General features: G+C 43.1%; 1 protein-coding gene across 3 annotated transcripts in view; it reads left to right on the top strand.

Annotated features, from left to right (window-relative positions):
- The first annotated feature begins 602 nt into the window (after positions 1–602).
- The window catches only part of grm1a (glutamate receptor, metabotropic 1a), a 29,958-nt gene continuing 17,839 nt past the window's right edge, over positions 603–12,721 (top strand). For 2 of the 3 annotated variants that reach the window (XM_044049731.1, XM_044049730.1), the window contains exons 1-3: positions 604–863; positions 1,870–2,719; positions 6,179–6,428. In XM_044049731.1, coding sequence (XP_043905666.1) covers positions 1,984–2,719; positions 6,179–6,428 — 986 coding nt within the window. In that variant the 5' untranslated portion in view covers positions 604–863; positions 1,870–1,983. Of the gene's footprint in view, positions 864–1,869; positions 2,720–6,178; positions 6,429–12,721 lie in introns of all 3 variants that reach the window. The other variant, XM_044049733.1, reaches the window with a different exon arrangement.

The following is a 12,721-nucleotide window of genomic DNA, read 5'->3' as shown; positions in this document are numbered from 1 at the left end:
CACACGTGTGTTGACATCAGGTCAGATTACTGAGAGAGAAACTGTTCATACTACTTACGGAGAAGCAGAATAGAAATCAATCACTGCCCTCTATTGACCTGAGGACAGAAATGTCATCAGTGACCTTCATTCAAACACTAGGTGGCGCAATGGCAAAGATGTTTACTGCTGTCCTTGGTGCTGAACACACTCATTTCACTGTAGCTGTGCAGTGCACGTGCTGTGTGTTATATACGTCTCTCAGGTTAACTTGAAGAATGAAGACAAACTGTAAATCGTTGAGGACAACAGGCGTGTCCAGCTGCATCATTACAATGTCCTTCATTTATACTGAAGTACAATTTAATGGCAAATGCCTGACACCATAAAGTTACACACACATATGATGAATCACGTCCGTTGTTTCACCATGGGTGCATAACAGTCATTATTTTCCACTCAACATTTCCTGAGACCTTCACGTCACTGGATTTATGAGATAATGGCAATCGCATCAATGAACTAAGGAGACACATCTTGCACAAAATGTTCCACTGGTGTGATTTTTTTTTACTTTATTTGTGACACTAGATTCTCTCTTTTCATTCGAGCTCTGATCGCATGTATCAACATTTGCCAAGTGTACATGTAGTCAGATGTGGTGAATACTGTAGAAAAGGCGACGGATGCGTGGGTGAATAGCGGTGGGGTCTTCATGTTCACGTTTCGAGTTGAGAGAAAGAGAGAGAGAGAGGAAGAGTGAGAGAGAGAGAAAGAGAGAGAGAGAGAGAGAGCAAGGGAGGGAGAGAGACTCAAACGCTACAGGCGAGGACCACGCGTTACAGAAGACAGACGGAGGCGCGCGACATGTCTCAAAGATCCAGGTAAGTTTTTTGATGTTACACATTGAGAAAAAAGACATGCAGTATGTATTTTAAAACATACTTGTTCTCCTTCAATCTACATCTTTGTCAGAATTATTATCGTTATTGTAATTGCTGTTAGTATTGTGAATAATAATCGGTGCTACATAGGGACAGATACAGTATGTAGTTTTACAAATAAAACGCAGAGTGCAGTCTTACGAGTCCTCGTGTAGAATTCAAATGAGATTAAAGATGTGTTGTTGTTGTTTTTTTTCTCTCGGCTTCACCTGAAACTGTATTGAGTCAGATCATGAAGAGATGCGCGTGCGTGTGTGTATGTATGTGTGTGTGTGTGTGTGAGTGAGAGAGAGATAGAGGGAACATGACGAGCCCATGCAGACTGGAGTCCGATCCCCAAACACCAAACACGTCCCCGGCGCTGTCCGCGGTGCTGAAATCTGCTTTCTACCTTATTTTCTCCACGGCCTAAAAAGCCCAGTGCACTGAGCCTCTCTGTCTCTCTCCAGAGCGCTGTTTTTATTAGGAAAGCAACGATTGTTAGTGGCATTTTGTCGCTTCAAAGACAACCTTTACAGTTTTGCTTTGCCCAGTGGACAGGACAGTATGTGCCTTGCTCAAAGGCTCACAATTCGACACGAGGCCAGCTGAAGGAATGTATAACAGGGCGTCGATAAGACAGGCGGCGTGTGTGTGTGTGTGTGTGTGTGTGTTTATGTGCCATGTGTGAATATAAAAATAGAAGAATGAGAGTTGTTCTCCGTATGTTTTATTGTTTAAGTTTTATGACTATGGATTTCTCGATAAGGAATAAATATGTTGCTGTTTTTGGTACAGTTGTAAAACACTGCGTAGAAAAAATGGTGGTGTAACGCACAAAATAGAAAAAGGAAATAATGATGTATGAAGAGAAATACAAGCTTGCGTGTTCAGTCAACTCTGAACGTTCAGCACATCTGGCGTCGCTTCTCACATCTCGCATCTTGTTCCATGTTTTTTCCTGCAGGTGTGCGTGGACATGCCTCAGGTGTCATGCTCACAGATCATGGTCGCTGGGATAAGCGTGGCTACACTGACAGACAGCAGATAGTATGCCAGCACAGTTGGCACGGCTCACGCGATGTGGCACAACATGGCACGCGTAAAGATGGGTCTCTTTGCTCTCCTGTGTCTCCCCACGTTTTTCCTCCGCGTCCTTGTGTTTACCCACAGCAGCAGCAGCAGCATCAATGAGCGGTCGGTGATCCCTCGCGCCGTGTCACGCTCTGTGGCTCGGATGGACGGAGACGTGATCATCGGCGCGCTTTTCTCTGTCCACCACCAGCCGTCAGCGGAGAAAGTGGCCGAGCGGAAGTGCGGGGACGTCCGCGAGCAGTATGGCATCCAAAGGGTCGAGGCCATGTTCCACACGCTGGACCGGATCAACACCGACCCTTACCTGCTTCCCAACATAAGCCTGGGCTGTGAGATCCGGGACTCGTGCTGGCACTCCTCTGTGGCTCTGGAGCAGAGCATCGAGTTCATCCGGGACTCCCTCATTTCCATCCGCGACGACAAGGACGGGTCCAAATGGTGCATTGACGGCACGCCGTCCAACCAGCCTCCACCCACCAAGAAACCCATCGCCGGAGTGATCGGGCCAGGATCCAGCTCTGTGGCCATTCAGGTGCAGAATCTGCTGCAGCTCTTCAACATCCCGCAGATCGCGTACTCTGCCACCAGCATCGATCTGAGTGACAAGACCCTGTTCAAGTACTTCCTGAGGGTCGTGCCCTCAGACACGCTCCAGGCCCGGGCCATGCTCGACATTGTCAAGCGATACAACTGGACCTACGTGTCTGCTGTGCACACTGAGGGTGAGAGTCCATCACTGAACTCATCTCAACCATCATAATATCTGTCTTTCTGTCTGTTCACAAGTGTCCAACAGTTCACCTGACAGGTTTGAAGCCTGATGACATGACAGATATATTGTTAAGTTTTAAAGATGACACACAGCATAGATACATGACAAAGAGGACATCTGTGCATAATATAACATTTAGGACTATTTTTGTAATCTGATATTTTAATGTAGATGAATCACAACTTAATTTTATTCACATTATTTTCAACACTTTCACATCAATCTTAAGTTGAAGGCTGGAAAGAATAGATGCTGAATCCGGCTCAGTATCTGGGAATGACACTTCTAGCCCATCATTTTATAAACAAATAGGATCGCCACCATACAGCTTTGTCCTTGGGCCTTCATTCCCAAGCATTTCATTTCACATGAACACAATCACAGTTGTGTTGTCATTGCACTTCGTTGTTCGTCTTCTGTGGTAAAACCCTGTCACTTTGGTTCACTCTCTGTCTCTCGGTGTCAGTCTTTCACACAAGTTTTTTTGGAGAGCGTAGTTGTGTCGTCTTATGTAAATACCTGCATATGTCTTCATGAGAATGTTAAAGCAGTTGTCTGGAGGTGAGTTGTTGTGTGGAAATAACTTTGAGACCCACTCACCCCTTGCATCATCACATGTGTGTTTGTGCATTACTAGATGCCCTGCACTTGGGTAAAAGTAGTAAGTAGATTGCATTTTGAATTTACATCAGGTGTCTGTTGTAAAGTGCATACATATACAGTGTATATATATGTATATATATATATATATAAAATAATATAAACTAATATAAACTACAGGTGTATGTAAATTAAAATGCATGTCATATCTTTTCAGAATAATAATAGTTTCCTGTATTTCGAACCACGATGGATTCCCTTTTTTTCTTGAGAACCCTGTTACTCAGCAGTTAGCATTTAAGGTGGCGGCAGGAGGTAAAACGGAGATATGAGTAGACAGAGTTATTACTCTGAAGTCAATTATGACTATGGCTTCACATTTAAGTCAGTGTGAAACTCAGTCAGTGACTTGCACAGAAACAATGACTGACAGGCCATAATACCCAGCATCCCAGTCGAGCTGCAGACTCAGAGGGAGTGCAAAACATCTTTGGAATGTCTTATTATATCGTCCAGTTTTTGGAGGAAGGTCTTTGACACAGACTGTTATCAGGCAGATGAAGACAAGGGTTTCGGGAGCTGTAGTACCTGGAGGCATAACTAGTTGGCGTCAGCTGTCTGACCTTCACCATACCTGCAGGAAGATCCACTGAGACTGAAGTCATAATTCAGGAGTAATGAAAGAGCAGCCTAGGGAAGGGTGAATTTGATAGCAGGCAGCATCGTGTTTAACAGTGTGAGTTAAAAAAATAATAAGCATGAGCTTATAAACTGCCATTTATCCCGTTCTCTGTAAACACAAACCCATGCATATGTGGTCAGGAGGCGTTTTAATATCTGAGTCTTCACTTTGAAATTTCCTTGATGCAGAGCAGCACCCTGACCTTTAACAACTCATATTCAAATCCACTTGTTTGTTTCGCTCTATCTTTAGTAATCTCTGAAACAGTGGTCACGACTGGCTTGAGCTCATGAGTTTTCCCTCTCCACCACATTAGACAAGTTATAAATGCAGCCTGTTGCCCGTAGCAACGGCTAGGGCTGTGAAATTGCATAAATTACCTGTCTCGATTATCGTCAGTCTGATAGGAATACTCAAAGCGGGGTTTTTTTTGTTTCTCCTTGTGGTCATTGTCAAATGGGTTGTCAGCTAATGCACCCACTGCCCACCTGTCTCAGTCTCCATGGAGAGAATGAAATAATTGGATATCATTATATCCAATTATGAGTGAGAGAATGAAATGAGGCAAATAAAAATACCATTGAAGGACCAGTGGAGAGCTAAAACATGTTCCCTTTGTGCACTAGAGGTAACACATGTCTGTGTTGCGTTCTACAGCTGCTGTAGCCTCTTGTCAAGACGACTGCAAATCAAATGTTATGAATAGTTCCTCTTAATTTCCCTCTGACTACATGCGACACATACACACACACACACACACACACACATCGAGAGAGATGTTTAAGCATGCACCATGATTGTCTGTGTAATCCAGCTGTCATGCTAAAGAGCTGTGGGCTTTATCAACAATCCTGACTGTGACACATGACTGTGACCAGCGCAGTCCACGTGGACATCGAAGATTTAGACTCAAAACGGCTTAGCCGGGCTCTTGATTGGGATGCTTAAACAAGGATAGCCATCTTCTATCTAGCGATCGCTATTTGGCTTTGATTGCAATCAGCTGACAGTAAACTCTCTGACACTCATTATCAGAGGATCAGAGCTGCAGCTCCAGGCACTGAACGACTGCTGGTGGGTTGGGATGAGGGTGAGGGTGAGGGTGGGGGGGGGGAGGGGTTGTGCTTTAAGGGAAGCGTTGATTGCTGAACACAATTACTCATGCTGTTTGATAATGTCACCGTGTTTTTGCATGTAACGATGTATGTAATTGTTACCGTTCTCGCTTGTTATTTCTAAACCGTTGACTTTAAACACGTCGTATTGCCCCATAATTTCATCACTCAGTTAGCGGAAATATCACAGCCGGAGATTATCCTTTTCCACAAAGGCTCATTTGTGAAAATGGGATTACTAGACGGTGAGCAAATTTGATCACACAAGGAAAGATGTTTGGTTGTAAAATTCCAACAAAGACAGAGTAGACTGGATATTTTTTGTGATTACACAATAACGCCCTGTAGGAAAAAGACATTAACACAAAACACTTACATTAACAAACATACACGAACATGCATCGTCTGGTTTGTTCCCCTTTAAGGCGTAATCTTCTCATACACATTACACTTACATTTTGCCTTAAAGGGTTAAAGGTTTCACCCATTTCTTCCCCTTGGTCAAGTGAAGAATAAACTTAAGATCCTTGCGATGCTGCTGCGACTCTTACAGTGCTGGAATATTATTTATTTTATGTTCAAGCCTTCTTGATTCATAACCCTTGTTATAATAATTTACAGACACTCATTGAAGAGCAACGAATAGAGCTTTTAATTTTTTTGAAGGAAGACTAATAGTCAATTTTATTTTATTTTCAATTGCAGCTTCCTCTGTTGTTTTCATAATGAGACGTGTGTCTTTATCTTTAAAAAAAAGTTTGGTGAAGTGTCCCTTTAAGCCTTCCATTTAAAAATAAAGGTTGTTCATGAGAGGGCACCATGCCAAGTCCTGCAAACCAGTCTTGATAAGAGCTAAAAAGGAGCATCTGGCTTTTTCCACGCTCTCATCTAAATCTGTCGGCCCGAAATTACAGCCATTTGACTGATTTCTGAATTTATGCAATCATTTACAGATACCGGGAAAATCATTGATGATTCATTTCCAATTGTCTGTTTTCCTCGTGACTTACAGGGAACTATGGGGAGAGCGGCATGGAGGCCTTCAAGGAGCTGGCCTCTCAGGAAGGCTTATGTATCGCCCACTCAGACAAGATCTACAGTAACGCAGGGGAGAAGCACTTTGATCGTCTTTTGAGGAAACTTCGGGAACGTTTGCCCAAAGCTCGTGTGGTGGTGTGTTTCTGCGAAGGCATGACTGTCCGAGGTCTCCTGATGGCCATGAGGCGACTGGGAGTGTTTGGAGAATTCCTCCTCGTGGGCAGGTACGTTTGGTTTGAACCTCTTTTTTAATTGACAGTTGAAAGCGTCAATTTTGCGGGGCCGTGAGGCTGCGAGGCGCTCCTTGTTGTCCTCCTGATGTTCATATCACCATGGAAACCAAGAAGAATTAGACCACATACCAGTAGCACTGAATAGAACTATCTATGAATAATTGGTATTTCTTTAGAAAGAAAAAAAGGCACTGATTCCTCTCCAAACATTCGATAATGATGCTTTTCTGTTTGGATAATCACTCCATCTCTTTGTCTTTACATTACACATCTTCTTTCTCTGTTAGAGTCAATGGAGAGTGACAGTGATTGACTGTGGCAAAAATCTTAGTCATTAGAAAAAGGGCAAGTAGAGTCTTGTCACACACTTATACAGTGGTGCATTACATTATAGAAATAGCCCTCAAGGAACATTCACAGTTGTCAGGAGAAGCGGCGACCCTGATGCCAACTTTCAGTTCATTCATGCAACAACGCCCCCTCACCCTCCATCATTTCAGAGAGGAATGAGGTCTTTGGCACCAGTCTGTTGTAGAGCAGTTGTCAGCTGTATTTTTACGTGAGGGGGGACATTAATAAGACAGCTAAGGATGACAGAGGCTTGTAGCCTAGCTAAGCAGTCATTAGAGATTTGCTGAACGCTGCACGGGCGTAGCTCAAATACTCACCCATCATCCCCCTGACAGGAAGAACCTCAGAGACAAACTGCAGCATCGTAACTCCCATCACCGCTCGTCCCAACGTTCAAAGAGTTAGATCTGGACCTCTTCCACATTATAAAGATTATATAAAATAATATAAAGACGACTATGATGTGACACATTCAAACACAGATGGGACGACAGTAGTGCACATTGTTAAATCTGTAGTGCATAACATCTAAGTCAAATCAGCTCCACACATCTCTCTCGCACTGTGGTGTTTTTTCTCGTGTCACCTGGCAACATTCCCACACTGCACACAGGAAGTGACTCATTTTACATCACGATTGACGGAGGCAAGGTTTTCCATGACTATAGTCCCTCCTCAACGTGGGCGGAGTCATCATAGCATGGCTGCATGAAACTGCCGTGACTTCATTTTACACGCGACACACACAAACCTAGTGACTAGTGACTTGTAAAGCAGTTGTTTTCGATGTACTGAATCATTAGAATCAGTTCATTAAAAGGATTTGTTCAGTACTTCCTGCATGACCGGAGCACAGACGGGGGGAGGGGTGGTGATGCGGCTCGCCGCTTTCGGCAGTGCTGTCGCTAAATACGCCAGACTCCTCTGTTAAATGTTGAGCTTTTTAGGCATTTCCATGCTAAATGTTGGAGATTAACGCATGTTTTCAGGATTTTTGAATCTTTTTAACTGATCTACAGTTCAGCCTTGTTTGGTTTGATTCTTGTGTCGGACATCGCGCTCATGACTCTTCCAGTCACGGTACTCTGACCAATCAGTGGCGGGCAGTCTGACGACGTCACGCATAGTATCGGCTCAGCTCGCTTGGAACCTCAAGAGCAGGCACTAACAAAGTAGCAGGTACTATATACTAATGTAAAAGCATAAAAAAAACATGCCGAGTCAAGCCATGCCAGGACTGCGTAGTGCAAAAGGTTACGTTATGTAAAGACACCAACAGTTTTTTTTGGTAATTACTCAAAATTTTCCGTGGGGGCCGCAGAAGTTCTGCCCTGGGGCTTTAAGTTTATTTAGTGGCATTATTATGATGCATATGGAGGATGCTCTGTGCAGTGTACGGTTGTTGGTACAAGTGTGTTTTGCAAGAAAGCTCTTTGCCCTCTTTGATTCCTACAGTTGATCTTAAATATAGTAGTATAGAGTAGTATCACACTCTATTGGCCATAGTAGTTAAACTTGATTTGCTGATGATAAAATGCCTTAAACACTAACCATGTCTTTTAAAACTTTAAGCAGCCTAATTAAAAACTGCCTTTTTGCACGCAGTAAAATCTGGCATCGTCATCATCTTAGAAGAACTATGTCCTTCTTTCTGTAATCTCTCCCTGTGGTGGAAACGAAGCAAAGGCAAGTGCTGCTCTTAGCAGCTTCTGTTTGTGGTGTTGTATTCAGTGTATACCTGCATGTTTAAGTTCTGGGCAGAACCACTCTTTCCTTTAAGATGCAGAACATGCCTTTTAAATTATCTATTATAATGACACTCGCGGGCTACATTCCCATATCTCTCTCCATAGAATAGGACGGGAAAGTGGGCCTTTTTTTAGCTTTTGTGGACGTCTCCATGGGCGGAGAAAGGCTTCTGGGTCAGAGAGAGAGAGAGAGAGAGAGCAGGCAGGTGCCAAACCATGTGTGTTTCCTGGCATGTGTACTGGAAAAAAATGTATCAAAGAGGCACTTGTTAAATTGAATATAATTTGTATTTCCACCTCTCTCATGAACTCATATCTTAGTGTACATGTGTGTGGGTATGTCAAAGAGTTACAGAGAATTGAAGAGGTGAAAAATGCACAGGAAAAAAAAAATACAGTTAATGAAAAAAGAGGAACAGAGCAAAAACTGTAGTTACAGGCCAAAAACGCGCTCTAGCCTCTTTCCTGTTTCAAATGTATTCTGGTTTATTTTGCTAAATCTGATACATACTTCCATTAAACTGGGAAACTGAGCGAGAAGGAAAGAGCTAGAGTTAAAGCTGAGGCATTCTGTGTGTTTGCTTGTTCTCCCTGTGCTTGCATGGATTTTCTCGGGGTACTCTGGCTTCACCCCACAGTCCAAAGATGTTCAGAGATTCAATATATTTGCCCTGAAATATGCTGGCGAAGAATCCACATCCCACCCCGTCTATCACACGGTGCCAGCTGGGACTGGCTCCAGCTCCTGTGCGAGGATAAGCGGCAAAGATAATGGGTAAATAGATGAGTCCACTAAAAAAACACTGGTGGAAATTAAAAGTTCACATTTCAGGCGTCACACACAGCTTTAATGGCAAAATCATTACAGGGCAAGCAATAAAGTTGATGACGAGGAGCGTTAACGCCGCACGTTTTGTTCAAAAATCTGGCTGCTTTCATGAACAATTTGTTCTTTCAGTTACAGCGAGCCCATTAGGCCAAACAGCATAACAATTTAAATGTTAAAGTGCCACAGCAAAGTGTATCACCCCTTATCACAGATGACCGGCGATGTTCACAGAATTACACTGGTGCTTAAATTTCAGCACCACTTTAATGTAGTATAATAACTTGCAAGAATGAGGACGTATAGGAGTTTGCAGCCGATGTCGAGGCAGCTATTGCCAGGTACTTTACATTTGCATTGGTCCTTTTTCCCTTCCATTGACGGTGCTCTCGGCACAAGCAAACAAAATTGGAGTGGAAACCTAAATAAGCGTCAAGTCACACACGACACAGCCACGGTGACATAAACTGTGAGTAGACGACGGTAGAGAGTTTTGAGTGTGAGAGTTTTATTTTTGCTGTTGAGTGAACCTGCTCTTTAGACAAGAGCCAGGTGTGGCAGCGCGCTCGACCCACTTTATCCCTGACCTGCAGACTCCACTCTGAATCACTTCAACAACTTTACCTCCACTCTGCTCTGCGGTTGTCAGTTGGAGGAGCCCTCGATTTTTGCCACGATTTTTGCCAATCAGCTGCTGCCATTTACTCCGTGACTGCTCGTGCAGTTTGTTTTTGGTGGAAGTGAAACCATTGCTTGATAAGCAGATTACGAGCCATTCTGTAATTAAGTGAGTGGAGTCTTTGGCTGTGGAGTCCCTCTGTTTAAGGTTGATAGAAAAGCAAATAAACACTGATCCTTTATCATAACTATAAACTGAGGTTGAGAACTTGTGATTCACTTCCCTTTATAGAGGAAGAAAACTCACCATAAGGCAATGACATCATTCTAGCCTACACCAATGAATGGTTCAAACTTCACATTACATTAGTTTTATAGATGACAGTGATATTATCTCTCTATGTACAGTCAACCGACACGTGAAGCCAAGTAACTGTCCAATTTAACCTTCCTGTAATGTAAGCAACATTAGTGCTTGTGTCAAAATTATATTTCCATTTAGTTCTTTTTAAAGGATGGGCAAAGTTTTGCTTTTCATTTCACAATCTATCAAAGACTCAGAGACAAAGTTCAGCATCGGGTACTTCCATGACAAATAGAGCCTGTCAGAATAATTCAACATGACTTTTTTTCCCCCCTTCCCTCAAGTGCCTCTTTAAATTCTTAGGCATGAATCGTTTTATGTCCAACAAAAGCTACAGATAAATGTAATACACACACCTTAAGCTGAAAATGTATAGAAAAATAATACAGGTTAGTTGTGTATGACAAGAGTGTGATTTATTCATCGGTATTTGATTAAATGATCTGGGAACATTTGAGCTTCACAAAGGAAATAGGGTGTGTTTCTTCGCTTGTCTCGTTCTCTTTTCTAACCATATGTACAATGAGCATAAGGAGACGGCCATCCCATAGTATTTCAGATTCTCCAGCACCACCAAAACAACTACATTTATAGATTTTGTTTGTCAGAAAAAGAAGCAAATCATATCTGACCCCTGAAAGTTATACTCTATGCAGCTTTGTAATTGAAAAAGAAAGGAAATATATGGAAATGTGGCCAATTTGAAATTGTAACGACTCATATTCAAAGTTATGACTCTGCTGCAATATGTCAGGAATACATTGTGCATCTGTGTGTTTTTACCCTGAGGCAAACGCTATTAAACCACCTTCTAAGTTGAAAGTTATGTAAAGAAAGTGCCATGGAGTACATCAGTCAGCTATCGTTTTCTCTGCAGATTTGAAACTGTGCTGTGTGTTTTTCCTCTCACTGCTTCTTCTGCCCGTTCCCCTCCACTAAGCCCAGTTTCTGAGTTGCAGCGTGCAGTGAACCCACCTCCCCATTTATCCGCCCGCCCAATTAGCAGCATTGGTTTTCCCCCTCTCTCTCTCTCTCTCTCTCTCTCTCGATCCCTAATGCTGCCTCGAATGCTGTTATTACTAAACACCATTTGCATAAGCCGCTTTTCCCACATGTAACACTCGTTTTTACACTCACAGCTTTGGTCCACGTCCCATTTGCAAAAAGCTCCATCGTTTTGTTCCGGGCAAAACGGACACTGAGACGGGAATGCGGATGTTCTGCCTCTGTTGTGCCTTGGCACTAGTCATTAGTGGGTTATGACTGTGTCGGCGGTGCAAGGAAAGCTGTGAACCTACATTGTGTGTGTCACATGCATTTGTGCAGTCTGAGCTTGAATGAATGAAATGTTGAGGACACCAGAGAGAGGGAGAGGGAGTTGTGGCTTGTCATGTATAGCTGCCTTTTTCCTGTCATCTTGTAGAGGCTTTGAACTACTCCCATGCATCTCAGGAAGGAGAACGAGGAGGATGTGGAATTCTGCCTATTGACTTCTTCTCCCAAACCAATTTGGCAAATAGCGGGGCATGAGCAAAAAAGACGACTTATCTCTGGCAGCAACTCTGGCAACAACACCAAAATAAATGGGTGTCTTCTTTTCCTCCAGATTTGTAAATGAACAAGAGGTTAGGACTGAATTTATTTTCCTTTTAGGCTTTTGGTTATTTATCCTTCCTGAATCAAAAGAACAAAATTAAACAGTTCAACAGGATTATAGGCTTTCTGCTGTACATACAGTACTTGGAGGATTGTATCTCGACTCAAATCAGTGGCAGGAGTTTTACAGATCATCTTGTATTCTTTCCCCACTTCCCAGAAACATCCTTTCCATGTCTGTCTTTCAGTAACAACACAGCAGCGACTGATGCATTAGTAACGAATGTTGAGGTGTGCAGTGCAGAGGAAAGGGCTGCAAAAAAAGAAGCGATGTTAAACACTGAGCCACCATCTCCATGTTACTCTCCATGTGTGATGTGATGCGGGAGGCATGAGCGTTCATCTGCACTACAGCACTGAGTTTATGGAGAGTTTACTGGGGCAAATATGCAGGAATCAAGCTCAGGTTTACCAGAATAAGGGGCTTGTGCGCTGCTTGCGTTACAGTCACCATGGAGATGTTGTTTGGGGCTCGTGACAAACTTGGTGTGATGCTCTCATGACAGATCTGTCATTCAGTCTGCTCTATAAGCACAATAGTCCCTTCTCAGTAAATATGGCTGACATCTAAGAAAAAAATCCTCCCCGGCAGCAACAGCAGCAAAGATTGTAATTATGAGATAAGGACGACACACTGTCAACGTTCATTCAGAGACTCGGCTCCACTTCCTTTTCTTGAACACATATGTGGCTCCGGAGCAGTACATTCAGGTTGAGACAG

Source organism: Solea senegalensis, linkage group LG17 (genome assembly GCF_019176455.1).
Source record: "Solea senegalensis isolate Sse05_10M linkage group LG17, IFAPA_SoseM_1, whole genome shotgun sequence".
Classification (NCBI taxonomy): Eukaryota; Metazoa; Chordata; class Actinopteri; order Pleuronectiformes; family Soleidae; genus Solea; species Solea senegalensis.
This window is presented reverse-complemented; position numbering and strand designations above follow the sequence as displayed.